The sequence below is a fragment of the Hirundo rustica genome, chromosome 4 (assembly GCF_015227805.2).
Source record: "Hirundo rustica isolate bHirRus1 chromosome 4, bHirRus1.pri.v3, whole genome shotgun sequence".
Lineage (NCBI taxonomy): Eukaryota > Metazoa > Chordata > Aves > Passeriformes > Hirundinidae > Hirundo > Hirundo rustica.
In genome coordinates, this window is record NC_053453.1 from 3,172,840 (window position 1) to 3,185,168 (window position 12,329).

General features: G+C 41.9%; 1 protein-coding gene across 4 annotated transcripts; it reads left to right on the forward strand.

The window, feature by feature from the left end:
* The first annotated feature begins 1,192 nt into the window (after nucleotides 1–1,192).
* On the forward strand, nucleotides 1,193–12,208 carry RBM17 (RNA binding motif protein 17). Of its 4 annotated transcripts, none has more exons than XM_040062306.2 (12): nucleotides 1,193–1,256; nucleotides 2,441–2,581; nucleotides 3,707–3,823; nucleotides 4,651–4,817; nucleotides 6,698–6,795; nucleotides 7,320–7,376; nucleotides 9,023–9,164; nucleotides 10,104–10,255; nucleotides 10,889–10,962; nucleotides 11,301–11,399; nucleotides 11,711–11,783; nucleotides 11,929–12,208. In XM_040062306.2, the coding sequence occupies exons 2-12, from the start codon at nucleotides 2,459–2,461 to the stop codon at nucleotides 12,030–12,032; spliced, it is 1,206 nt and encodes a 401-aa protein (XP_039918240.1). In that variant the 5' UTR covers nucleotides 1,193–1,256; nucleotides 2,441–2,458; the 3' UTR covers nucleotides 12,033–12,208. The 4 variants fall into 4 exon arrangements, with proteins under 4 accessions (XP_039918240.1, XP_039918242.1, XP_039918241.1 ...); XM_040062308.2 differs by having other exon boundaries at nucleotides 6,701–6,795; XM_040062307.2 differs by lacking the exon at nucleotides 1,193–1,256 and adding an exon at nucleotides 1,330–2,045.
* The last annotated feature ends 121 nt before the right edge of the window (nucleotides 12,209–12,329 follow it).

The window sequence follows — 12,329 nt, forward strand, 5'->3', positions numbered from 1 at the left end:
CTGAAATCTGTTGCTCTCATGTTTTCCACCTTTGCAGACTCGAATCTCCTTTGAGTTTCTCCCAGTGGCTGTCAGGCTGTGATGCTGCTCTGACATTCCAATCCATGGGGTTTTCTCTCAGTATCTTTTGATGCAACAAATTATTTGATTCCTTCCTTTAACATACGATGCATAGTTCTCTTTTCATTGGGATTCTTACGTTGTAGAAGTAGTGCCTTGCCGATTTTTTTTCTTCCACAAGGTTACAGATATTTGAATTATATCTATCCTTCCTTTAAAATATGCAGGCATTGCTAAAGCAAGAAAGCATAGGGATATGCTTGGTAGATCCACTGTAAATAAAGTGAAGATAATTTATTTTTATATTTTAGAAGCTTTCACTGTCATTATGAAAATAGACATATCTGTAAATGTGTTTAGAAAGACTGGGTTAATAGAAAACACCAGAAGTAGCAAGGGAAGCAGTAGCTTTATTTATTTTTTCAGCTAACCACGGGGAAATAAACTGCACAGTAGCACAGTCGGAAGCAATGCCAGAGATAAAGACTTCCTGATTAATACAGAGATAATGCTTGTAATACTTTCAGGTTGAGGTGCCAGACCTGTCTGCTTCAGGGCTGGAAGTTGTGTTTGGCTTTGCAGACAGTCCTGCACGTTCACTTGCCTCATCAAATAATGCTGGGCACAAACACAGCCCTGCCCTCGGTTCCTGCCGCTGTCACCACAGAGATCAGAGCCTGTGCCCCTGCCCTCGGGAGGATGCTGAAGACTCCAGTGAGATTTTTCTCCCGCAGAACAACCTAAGTGCCCTCAGGGCTTCCCCTCCAGACCCTTCCCCATCCCCGTGACCTCCTTCGGACGCTCTCCGTGACTCAGGGATTCTATGATTTAAATAAAAGCTCCGAGCGCATACGACGTGCGCTGTGAGAAGCCGAAGGAACCCGCGCTTCTTATTCTTCGGGCAGGCAGCTTCTTCGCCGCCGGGAGGGCAGCTGAGGCGGGGGCAGCATTCCAGCCTCCTCCTTCACTCCCTGCCGCCTGTCCCAGTCTCCGGGAGCGTCCGTGTCGTTCTCCCAGTCCCTCCCAGTCCCTCCCGTTCGCACCGCTCCGGCTGTGAGGGGCGGCAATGGCGGCGCTGCCGCTCCCTCCTCCCGCCGCCGGGGGGCGCTGGCGCGGCGGCGCGGGGCTCAGTGCGCAGGCGCGGCCCTTCCCGGCGTGCTCAGCGCGGGCTCATGGCGGCGGCGGCGCCGGGGCGGGTGAGCGGCGGCTGCGGGCCCGGGCCCGGCCGTGTAGGGAGGCGGCTCCGGGCCCCGCGGGGTGTGGGGAGGCAGGGCAGGGCGGGTGTGCCACGCTCAGCGGCTCCTTGGAGGGCTGCGGGCCTGTGTGGAAGGTGGGGGTGGCGTCAGGGCCTGCTTCGCCCCCTCTGTTCCCAGAGCGACGGAGATCGCAGCCCACCCTTCCTTTTCTCGTGGGGACAGCCCCTCTGTCTCGGTCCCTCGTTCCCCGCGGTGACTGCGCCTTCCCTGCATTCATCCATACGTCCATACGTTGTCCAGGGAAGGGCAGCGGAGCCGGGGGAGGGTCTGGAGCACAACTGTGAGGAGAGGTGGCTGGGGGGCTTCAGCCTGGAGAAAAGGAGACCTTCTCGCTCTCCACAGCTCCCTGACAGGAGGGGGCAGCTGGGTGGGGGTCGGGCTCTGCTCACAAGTAACAAGCGACAGGACAATAGGAAATGGCATCAAGCTGCACCAGGGGAAGTTTAGGCTGGACATCAGGAAGAATTTCTTATCAGAAAGGGTGGTTAAGTTTTGGAACAGACTGCCCAGGGAGGTGGTGAAGTCCCCATCCTTGGAGGAGTCCAGGGAAAGACTGGATGTGGCACTGAATGCTGTGGTCTGGGTGACAAGGTGGTCTTCAGTCACAGATTGGACTCGATGATCTCAGAGGTCTTTTCCTACTTGACTGATTCTGTGATTCCCCAGTGCATCCCTTCTCCCCCTGGATAGCATCACTCCAGCTGCCGAAATCCCACTGCTCTGTGGCAGGTGGGAATTCCTAAAGCACCCTGTCCTCATCCTGTGAATCTGTGCCTTTATAACCCAGCTGTGTTTCATCCCGAGGCCAGATGTTTAATAACCTTCAAAACCTTTTTCTTTTTGCAGTAAACTTCTTGTTGTTGAGCTCAAATTGCTTATATTCAACTGCAAGATTAATTTAATTCTTGAACAGTTTTCATTGTCTTCCAAACTGTTACTTTTATACAGCTTTGCTCTGGTTATGTGTATTTAGCACTAACCAGAAAAAGGTCAATTTTCTCTTAACTTTAGGAGAAGTGAAATAAAAGGTGCTGTATCCATATATGCAAACCATTAGCAAATAACCTGGAGTAAGGTTTGTGGTGTCATCTGGAGTTTTGTTTTTGTTTTCTTTTGTCTTTCAGTTTTAAATTGTAGAGAAAATGTCACTTTACGATGACCTGGGGGTTGAGACCAGCGATTCCAAAACAGAAGGCTGGTCCAAAAATTTCAAACTGCTGCAGTCTCAGTTGCAGGTGAAGAAAGCAGCTCTCACACAAGCAAAGGTACAGTCCCTCTGTGGTTTTGTTTTCTGTTTTTCAGACTTCTTTCGTATTCAGTGTGTTGTGTTTGTGACCTCAGAATACCGATTTGGGGGAATTTTGCTGGCATTTCTCTGTGAGTTAGTAACAAAGAGCCTGGCAAACCTGAAGGGGAAAAAGGGAAAAAGTATTTTTGTTGATGTCTCTTAGAGGGGGTGTTGCAAAATTAAAACTGAAGGAAGCACTGATGTATGTGCTGCAAACCTTTGAGCTTTTAACCAGCAGAGCTAAAAGCTGATGTTCAAGATTAGCTTTAAAGATAATGAGATTCAGCTTTGTACTTTTTTTTTTAATGTAAGTAGGAGTCACACTGTGATTGATTATTTATATGTTTACATCATTTTATGATTGTTATTTAAAAGGCTCTTGGTGCTAACCTGCAAATCATTATGTATTAGACATTTTTTCAGCAAGTATTTCCAGAGTAGATGAAAGGGAGGAGTGCAATCAGATTCTTTTTAGACTGTGACAGAGCCATTTTCTCTTTTTATTGCTGCTTCTTTTTATTTCACCCTTTTGCTTGGAGCAGTGTTGATATTTTGGTTCTGGTAGGACACAGGTTCTCTTTGGTGTGTGTAGATTCTATAGTGAGACTTCTTAATTAAAAGAAAAAGCAGTAGCACTGATGCCAGATACTTAAGTAGCCACAGCATTTTTTCATTGGAATTACTCCTGATTTATGTGGCTGAAACTGGGGACAGGATTTAGTTGATAATTGGAAAAAACTGCATGGATGAAATTTATTGAGTGCTGTATTAGTTATATTCTTTGTCCATGTAACTATATATCCGTAGCCTAACAGAAGAATAAGATAGGATTAGAAAACTCAAGAGTTCAGAAGAGATTAGAATACTTTATCAGATGAGAAATGGGAAGAACAATAGATCTTTGAAATAAATCTGAGTTTCTTAGAAACTAACTCATTTCAAACTCACCTGAAGTGATTGGATGAATTTTTAAAGTGTGTTTCTGGTCCCAGGCAAAACCTGGGACCATTCACCTACCACTGCAAAGTATATCAAGTAAGCTGATTTTTAGAAAACTGCTTTGTCCTTTTTAGACACTGTGTGTTTTTGGTGATTTTTGCAGAGTCAGAGAACAAAACAGACCACAGTCCTTGCTCCAGTGATTGACCTGAAGCGAGGTGGCTCCTCTGATGAGAGACAGATTGTGGACACACCCCCTCATGTAGCAGCTGGGCTAAAGGTAAGAGCAGAGCAGCTGAAAGTGCAGCTGTTAACAAATGTTTTGGAAGTTGAATGTTTCCTAGTGGTGAAAAAAGTGATTATTTTCTGAGAATGTCTTCCTCTGCTGAGAGTTGTTTAATTAACATTTCAACTGTATTCAGACTTCTGTGTGGTACAGCATGGAGTTGCCACGGTTGATGTGCAGTTATAAAACAGTGTTCTTAGAATCATGGACAGCTTCAAATTACTTGGCAATTTGGGCAGCTAAATAATGACTATAATTGTGATTGCACCAGTGTTGGAACTGGACCTGTATAACAGTCAAGTGAAAAAGAAAGAAAAGCCACCTCACCTTTTAAATGGATTTCTCATGGTAAGAAATCAAGAGAAACCCTCTGCCTGCAGCTTTTTTAAAGAAAAAGTTCTGAAATGGTTCTTTCAGATTAGAGGAGAACAGTCTTTGTGTCTCTCCTGGTATTATATTAATAGCAGCTGATAAAAAGCCTGATGAGTTTGTGTGGGAGGACCCTGGCAGATGGCTCCAGCAGCAAGATGCCATAAAGCTTTTAATAATGCATCAATGGGGTTTAAAAAATTCCTGTCCATGCTGATTTGCTGCTTTGCATTTTGCAAGGAGAGGGGGTGGTTATTCCTTCATGGGAAAAAAATTGATGTAATGAGAGACTAGATGAAATGTTAGTTTTAAATAAAGCCAAGATTTCTTCTAGCACCACTGGGATTAGGACATTACAGAAGTCAAGAATTGGAAGTGTTAAATTTAAATTTTTGCTTTCCAACTGGGTGTTGTTTTCAGATCTCAGCTAAAGAAAATAATTTATTTTTCAGGATCCTGTCCCTAGTGGTTTTTCTGCAGGAGATGTGTTGATTCCCCTGGCAGATGAGTATGATCCCATGTTCCCAAATGACTACGAAAAAGTGGTGAAGCGTCAGAGAGAGGAGCGGCAGCGGCAGCGGGAGCTGGAGAGGCAAAAGGAGATTGAAGAGAGAGAAAAGTAAGGCTTTTGTTTAAACACTTGACATATTGACTCTTCTCTAAAGAGTAGACATGTCAACTTGTTTAATTTTATCTTTATACTTTCATGGAAGTTCTTAGAGGTTTTGTGAATTCCGTGTGCTTGTAGAAACACCTGCACTGTTTTAATTAATATGCTTTAATGCTCTTGGTAGAAATCACCTAACAGTGTGAAAACAATAAGAATTATCAGCTTTGCAGCTTCTTCTGCTGAAAGACCCTTGTCAAAATTATTCTAAATTTGCTTTGTTTCAATAATAGCAGCAGTGTTTGGGTACTTCATGCATCGTTATCAGACTTTGACCTTGCAGATGTTTTAGAGTATTTGATGTCAGTGTCACCTGACTACAGAAAAACCTTTTCTACACTCAGTGATGAACCATCCTTTCTGCTTTTAAAAACTACAAACTGATTTCTGAATGCATTCAGTTTTAAATGTAACTAGCACAGCCTTTGAGAGGCATAGTTGCATTTCCTTTTTTAATACTCTGCAGTCAGTAATTTAATTATTAAGTAAGTTAATGATGTGTTTATTAGTCTATTGTCTCTGGACAAAAGAAAATACAGCTTTATTTTTAATGGCCTTTCCCTGAAATAAGAAATCTCTGTAATCATGTTAAGGGAGTTGAATGAAGATTCAGTATCTGATTGTTCTAAGTGGTAAAACGTCTGCCAGCCAGGCAGAAGATTACATTTGCTCATTTCAAGTGAAGCGAATAAACCATCTTCATCACAGTATGAATCATCTGAAGTCTGGAATTACAGTCCTGCTGCCCTGTTTAGATTGTGGAAATTAATATTTCTAGTCCTTGGGTCTTCTCTGTCTTCTCTTGGTTATATCTTTGTTGTTTTGTTGGAGAAGGAATACCTGAGGCTCTGCCGTACTGGCATGCAAGACCTCAGCAATCTGGGATGTCATTCCCACAGCTTCAGCACTGACTGCTCTTTGGTTGTTCTTGTACTTTGTGTGGGCCAAGAGTCTTTATGCATATAAAGATTAGAGAAAAGAGGCGAAAAATGCATAATAAATCCTGATTTAAATCCAGGGAAACAATCTCAGCCAATCCTGCATCAGATGTGTTTTGGGAGTACAGGCTGTACATTTGTTTTGACTTCATAGTGTAGCAGAGATTCAGAAGTTTTGTGTGGTTCCCCTGTAGGGCTGTTTTTATTATCCTTTAGCACAGTTTTGGTGGTTGTGCTAGGAGTCAGATGTGCTTTGTGCACCAGGTGGTGCTCCTAACTTTTGAGGAAAAATGCTTTTCCTTTTTGTTGTATTAAAATGAATAATTTCCTGATCACATCAGATAACAGTTGAAGTGCAAACAAATCTTGAAGCATTCCTTACTTCACATTAGAAGTTACTCCTGAATCTTATTTTAATTGCCAGGCAAGCTTCTCAAATCTGATATTTAAGCATGAGGCTGTTTTTTTAATTGAGTAAATTTTACTCTGTATAGCCTGTGATGGGAAATGTAAAAGGGATTCTGTCCAAAGCAGGCTGATTGATTAATTAATGTTTGTTACTTTGCTTTCTGTTCCATCCAACACCTATTCCATGGTAGTCATTCAGTCACTCTGGTCTGTCTGGACAGGATTTATTCAGGTGCTTCCTCCTTTCCATGCATACTTCTTGGCTGACTTAAAACTGTATTATTATCTTGGTTTAGATCCATCTTCTCTTTTACCAAAAATGTCCCATGAGGGTAAAAGCAAAGAAACAAGTGGTGAAGGTGTTAACTTGCACTTTGATGGGAAACATGTTCAATGCAGGTTGGATAATTCACCCTGCAGAGCTGGGATGACAAATTAAAGAGTTAACTTCCATGGTTTCTCATCCTGACTTGCTGTGTCTCCTAGAAGGCGTAAAGACAGACATGAAGCCAGTGGGTTTTCAAGACGACCCGATCCAGACTCTGACGAAGATGAAGATTATGAAAGGGAGAGGCGGAAAAGAAGTAAGGGAACTGCTTGTGGTTTTGGTGTGGAAAGAAGAGAAAAAGAGGGAGGGAAATTCACAGCCCTATTTCATGGATTCTGTACTTCTCTGTCCTCACATGGGTACACTCTTAATTCTGAGCCTTTAGAATAAATCTGGCATTTTATTACAACATAATATAATGCCAGAGACTGATATTTTTCCATGGAGGCAGATGGCAGCCAAATTGCTTGTGGAAATACCTCTATTGAACCTTAGTTTGTAGGTACGTGTTGTAAGTTCCTGCATGGTGTAGGTTCCAGGGAGGGGATGAGGCATGACATAAAATCAGGCTGTGATAATCAATGAGTTTTCACTGTAGCAACTTTTCATTCCTGCATTTGTTACATCAGTGCCCTTAGAGCTTGTCAGTGATGTGGATCAGATATACATCTTTGCATAAACAAAACTAGTCTTTATTCTCTTTCAGCAACAAAGTTACAGTAAATAATTCAGGTCTGCTGTGATAGCCTCCAAATGTGTTGTGTTCTATTTTGCTCATAGGTATGGGAGGAGCCGCCATTGCACCACCCACTTCTCTTGTTGAGAAGGACAAAGAACGTGAGTACTCCAAAACCCCCTTCTCTAAACCCAGCAGTGTTAATTTCTCACTCAACTGTCTATTTATTTAGTTAAGTTCTTCTGCTTTTCCCATTGGGGTCTTTGTAGCAGCAGGACATGAACAAAGTTCTTTGTTCATGGGGGGAGGCTGTGAGGGACCTCTGCTGTCCTGCTTCATATCTCTGTTCTGAAGAAATCTTTCTGTATTGCTAGACAACTGGTTTGGAAAACTGAGCTCTCAGAACCGTGTGCAGCTACTCATTTCTGATACGAAGGAAGAATTGTCACAGGCAGGTTTCTCTGGGTAGGCTAGAAAGCTCCACAGTGTGGAGAGGGAATTTTTCCATTGCTCTTTCCTTGAGGAGGTACTTAATGAATATCTTTTCTGAGGGAGTTATGCACTAGAGACAGAATTTTTTAAGTTTTTCAAGGATGCAATGTAGCTGAAAAGATTTGTGTGAAGTGGTGGTGTGAGGATCTCAGTTGTCCACAAGATGGCATCATGCTGCTGTAGGAACAAACCCATTCACTTTTATTTTTCCATGTCTAAATGTTGTAAATTTTAAAAATTAAAATAATTACCAGTATGTTGTCTACTTTAAAAAATAATAATAAGGAAAAAATCTTTTGTTTTGCTTTCCAAACTTTTCTTTGGGAGTCCTTGTTTTATTTTTGAGAAGATGAAAATGTAAAAAATACCTCAAAGCTTAAGTGAATGATACAGTGAAAGCATTTGACATGTGTAAGCATTCAAAACAGAAAGGCATTGTTTTGAATAAATAATTAAGAACAATTGATCAGTGTCAAGGAAAAGTAAATATAGGCTGGAAATAGTAGAAATATCCTTAAGGGGAGAGCTTTTAAAATGTGACATGATCCCACAAAGAAACCTTTGTATGGCTTCTTACTAGATGCTCAAATCCAGACTGGAAGAAAATAACAAAATATTGGTGTAGAAAAAGTCCCATAGTCCAGTCCATCTGCTGTTTAAATAGGATGTATTTTTTCCTCATGTCCTCGAACTTCAGGTCTGACCTTTTATTTGATAAGATAGAAGAGCTAGTGTACAAGAAAATATTCTAAAATTAGGTCAGTCTGATAAAAGTCCATAAGTCCATTCAAAAGTGATTTTTTTCTAGTGTTCTAATAGACCTTTTTTTTTTTTCCATTTTGCTGTTTGACTTGTCAGTGGAAGGTGATTTAATAATCTAACCAGTATGACTGAGCTATCCAGATCCATCTCTGTCCCCAGGAAGAGCTGCAGTTCAGAAATTCCCAGTGAGATGAGCTGCATTCATTCTTTTTAATAGACTGGTTTCTCTTCTCTGCAAATGTGCTCTGTATTTTTATTACAGTCCTTGGGCCTCAAGTTGTGTTGATTGATCCATTTTTGTTATAATCCCGTTCTGATGAATGGGAGTTTGTCCTCTGGATAAACTTTTGGTAGTGCAGGTAGTCTCTTAATGTTCCTTTTCTCCATTTAATAAGAGGTTAATAAATGCATAATAGAGCTGAGAGAGGTAAGGGGATGTTAAAGCAGCATGTGCAAAGCAAACATTCTTCTGATTTGGATTTATGTGAAAGACCTTTTCCTAGTTTGTTAGGATTTTATTGAAGAAAACCCCTAAATGTCTCTTTTTCTCCAGCTGTAGCATCATTCCCATATGAGGAGGAGTCCAGACCTCGGGCACCTTCTTCCAAAGCAGCAATTCCTCCCCCAGTGTATGATGAGCCAGAGAGACCTCGTTCCCCCACGGGACCCAGCAACTCCTTCCTGGCCAACATGGGGTAAATGAGCGACTCCTGCACATTTTGTAGGAAAAAGACATTGGAAGGTGGCAGAAACCAAAGCTGAAATAGTTTGTCAGGAGAGAAGAGCACAACCCATTGCATGTATGTGGTTAGTCTGAGTTCAGAGAGACCAGACTGGTAGGATACAGGAGAAAATGTGGATTGACAGGACTGGGGGAAACACACATGAGGTGTTTGCATTCAAGGCTGTGCTTTTAAGCCACACTCCAGCATAAATTGTTTATGGCTTGTACAAGCCAAACAATTGAGTGTACTTGAAAACACAGGTGGCATGTTAGTTCTTCGGGGTTTCTTTTCCAGCTTTGTCTTCTATTTGGTGCATATCAGCAAACTGATATTTCAAATCATTTCAGCTCTGCTTTGTTCAAAAATTCAGAGTGTATTTGCATGAGTGTAGCAGCTGTGGCTGCAAATCTGCCCATTTACTTTCCTGCCTTGTATGTGATGCTTGTGTTAACTACTGTGGCAACAAAGTGAAGGTGAATCTATAGATAAAAGCAGCTTAGAGACCTCATTTTTTGCTGTGGTGTGGTTTTGTTAATTGTCCAGAAAAAGATAACCAAACTTGGTACTGTTGGACCAACTTGTGCATTGTTATTACCTCTAATTAATAGTACCATGGAACCCTCACTTCACAGAAGGAAGGGCTAAAAATCTGACGTAACCTGCCTTACTTTGGCCACACAGTTGGCTATTTCTTCTGTGACTTAGTGTTTTAATCTTTGAGCATTGCATAGCCAGATTTCTTAGCCTTTTGCTTAGAAAAAAAATCATGTAACTTGTAAAAGCGCCTGTACTTTCTGCCCCTGTGTAAGGAAATTTTGGGAGGTGGAACATTTGATCACTCAGGAGAAATGCAGTGTTAATGTTTTGTGGAAGAAACCGTTGTGAACTGATGTTTTTTTCTCGTTGCAGGGGGACAGTAGCTCACAAAATCATGCAGAAGTATGGTTTCAGAGAGGGCCAGGGGCTGGGCAAACATGAACAGGGGCTCAGCACAGCGCTGTCCGTGGAGAAAACAAGCAAGAGGGGTGGCAAGATCATTGTTGGTGAATCTACAGAGAAAGGTAATTGTGTCCTGCACCACGTGTGTGAGAAATGAAGCTCCTGGGTTTCTGTTTACCATCTGGCCTTGTTGAGAACATTGGAGTTGGAAAAATGACTCATATTTGTTCTTGTGGAAATGGACTTTTTTTTTTTATCTTTTTGTAAAGTCATCCTGTATGCTTTTTTTTTAGCTCATCCTCCCTTTCCTCCATCAGTTGTCCTTTGATGCTGGGGAAGCATCTTCACTTCTAGGGCTGATCCTGCTCTGCCCTGATGGCTTTTTCCCTGTCTCATCCTGTTGACACTGCTCTCATTTCCCTGCTCTTGTCGGATCTCAAGATGACCTCCAGGCTTCTGAGTACAAGCAGTGGGAGTCAGAATACTTCTAGTCTTATGATACAATTCTGAACTTAGGAATTATTTCCCTCAGAGAAGGGAACATCATCAGTGTTACTGCTTAGTTCACACCATTGGAATTGATTTTTGTGCTTACTGTCATTCCAGGTAGCTACAAGCTGTGAATAACTGTTCCTCACCAATATGAAATTACATTTTGTGGCTTTTATTCCATTGTTTGATGAATAAGATTCTGATAAAAGTCTGCAATTGAGTTTTAATCTGAAATTATTCCATGATTCAATGTCTTCAAACAGAAACAGGCAAGAAGGCGGATTCCAACCCCTTGACTGAGATACTGAAATGCCCAACTAAAGTGGTCTTACTGAGGGTGAGTTGGGAGAAAGGGAACGTGTCTTAGTGTTGAAATGTTCAAATCTCGGCTCCTGATACAAAACTGCACAGTTCAAATGGCTCTGGCCTGCACCCACATGGTGTTCTGTGTCTGGAGAAGTTATGTGACTTCCTGGGGTACAAGCTATGACTTTAAATCAACACCGCTTTAAATTGTGCAGTTGCCTCGTCTTAGGGACAGGGAACTGTCTCCTCCTGTAGCTCTTAAGCTTTTAAAGTATTCATGGTCACAGTTCACAGAGCATCTGTGATTTGTCCACACGATCCCCTGCACAGACTCCATGCAGTGAGTTGGGTTTATTCTTTGACTTTCAGAACATGGTTGGTGCTGGGGAGGTGGATGAAGACCTTGAAGTTGAAACTAAGGAGGAATGTGAGAAATATGGCAAGGTTGGGAAATGTGTCATCTTTGAGGTAAGAGATAATCTGTCTCTATTTTTGGCTGCTCTGAAAGTAAACTGGGCACTCATCCCTCACAACTGGAATGTTACTGCCTAAGAGGAGCATGCATAGAAGATCTCTCAGGGTCCTTTACTGTGTTAGAATTCTGGAATTTCTGTATCTGTAAGATACAAGCTTCTAAAAATAGCAACTGTGCAAAAATCACTCCAGTATTGTGGTTTTGGAACCTTTTTATTTTGTTCTTTCGCTGCCTTTGTGAAGAACAGCAATTGAAAACAATGTTCTTGCTTTTCTAGTGACTTGGGGTTTTTGTTTTGTTTCAGATCCCTGGTGCCCCTGATGATGAAGCTGTAAGAATATTTTTAGAGTTTGAACGGGTTGAATCTGCCATCAAAGGTAGGATCCTAAATGGTGTCCTGTGGACCTCAGAGTTAACTTCTGCAGAGAGATTAAGCCGTCTCAGTGGTCAGGCTCTTTAGTTAAAGAGATGTTTATTTTATTGAACTGCTGCTTATTGATCTGCTCTTTGTTTCAATTCCAGCTGTTGTGGATCTAAATGGAAGATATTTTGGAGGCAGAGTGGTGAAGGCTTGTTTCTACAACCTGGACAAGTTCAGAGTGCTGGATCTGGCGGAACAAGTTTGATTTTAAAAATCTAGCTCGAGGTGTCATTGTTTTGGCAATCACGTTTTCAGCAGTAGGCTGGGAATACAGAAGAGAAAAGTAGCTTTCCTAGCAGACTGGAAACGAGCCTCATTGAATGGATTTTACACATTCATTGTGACTTATGGTTTTTGTAATATAAAGCCCTTTGAAAGTAAGATTCACGTCTGTGTGGTTTTGAATTGCACATTTCTGCTTTCTGCTCTGGGGATCCCGGTTATTTTTTTGAGCTTTCAGATGACTTTGCTCTGTTGAAAACCCACTGCTGAGGAGATACTC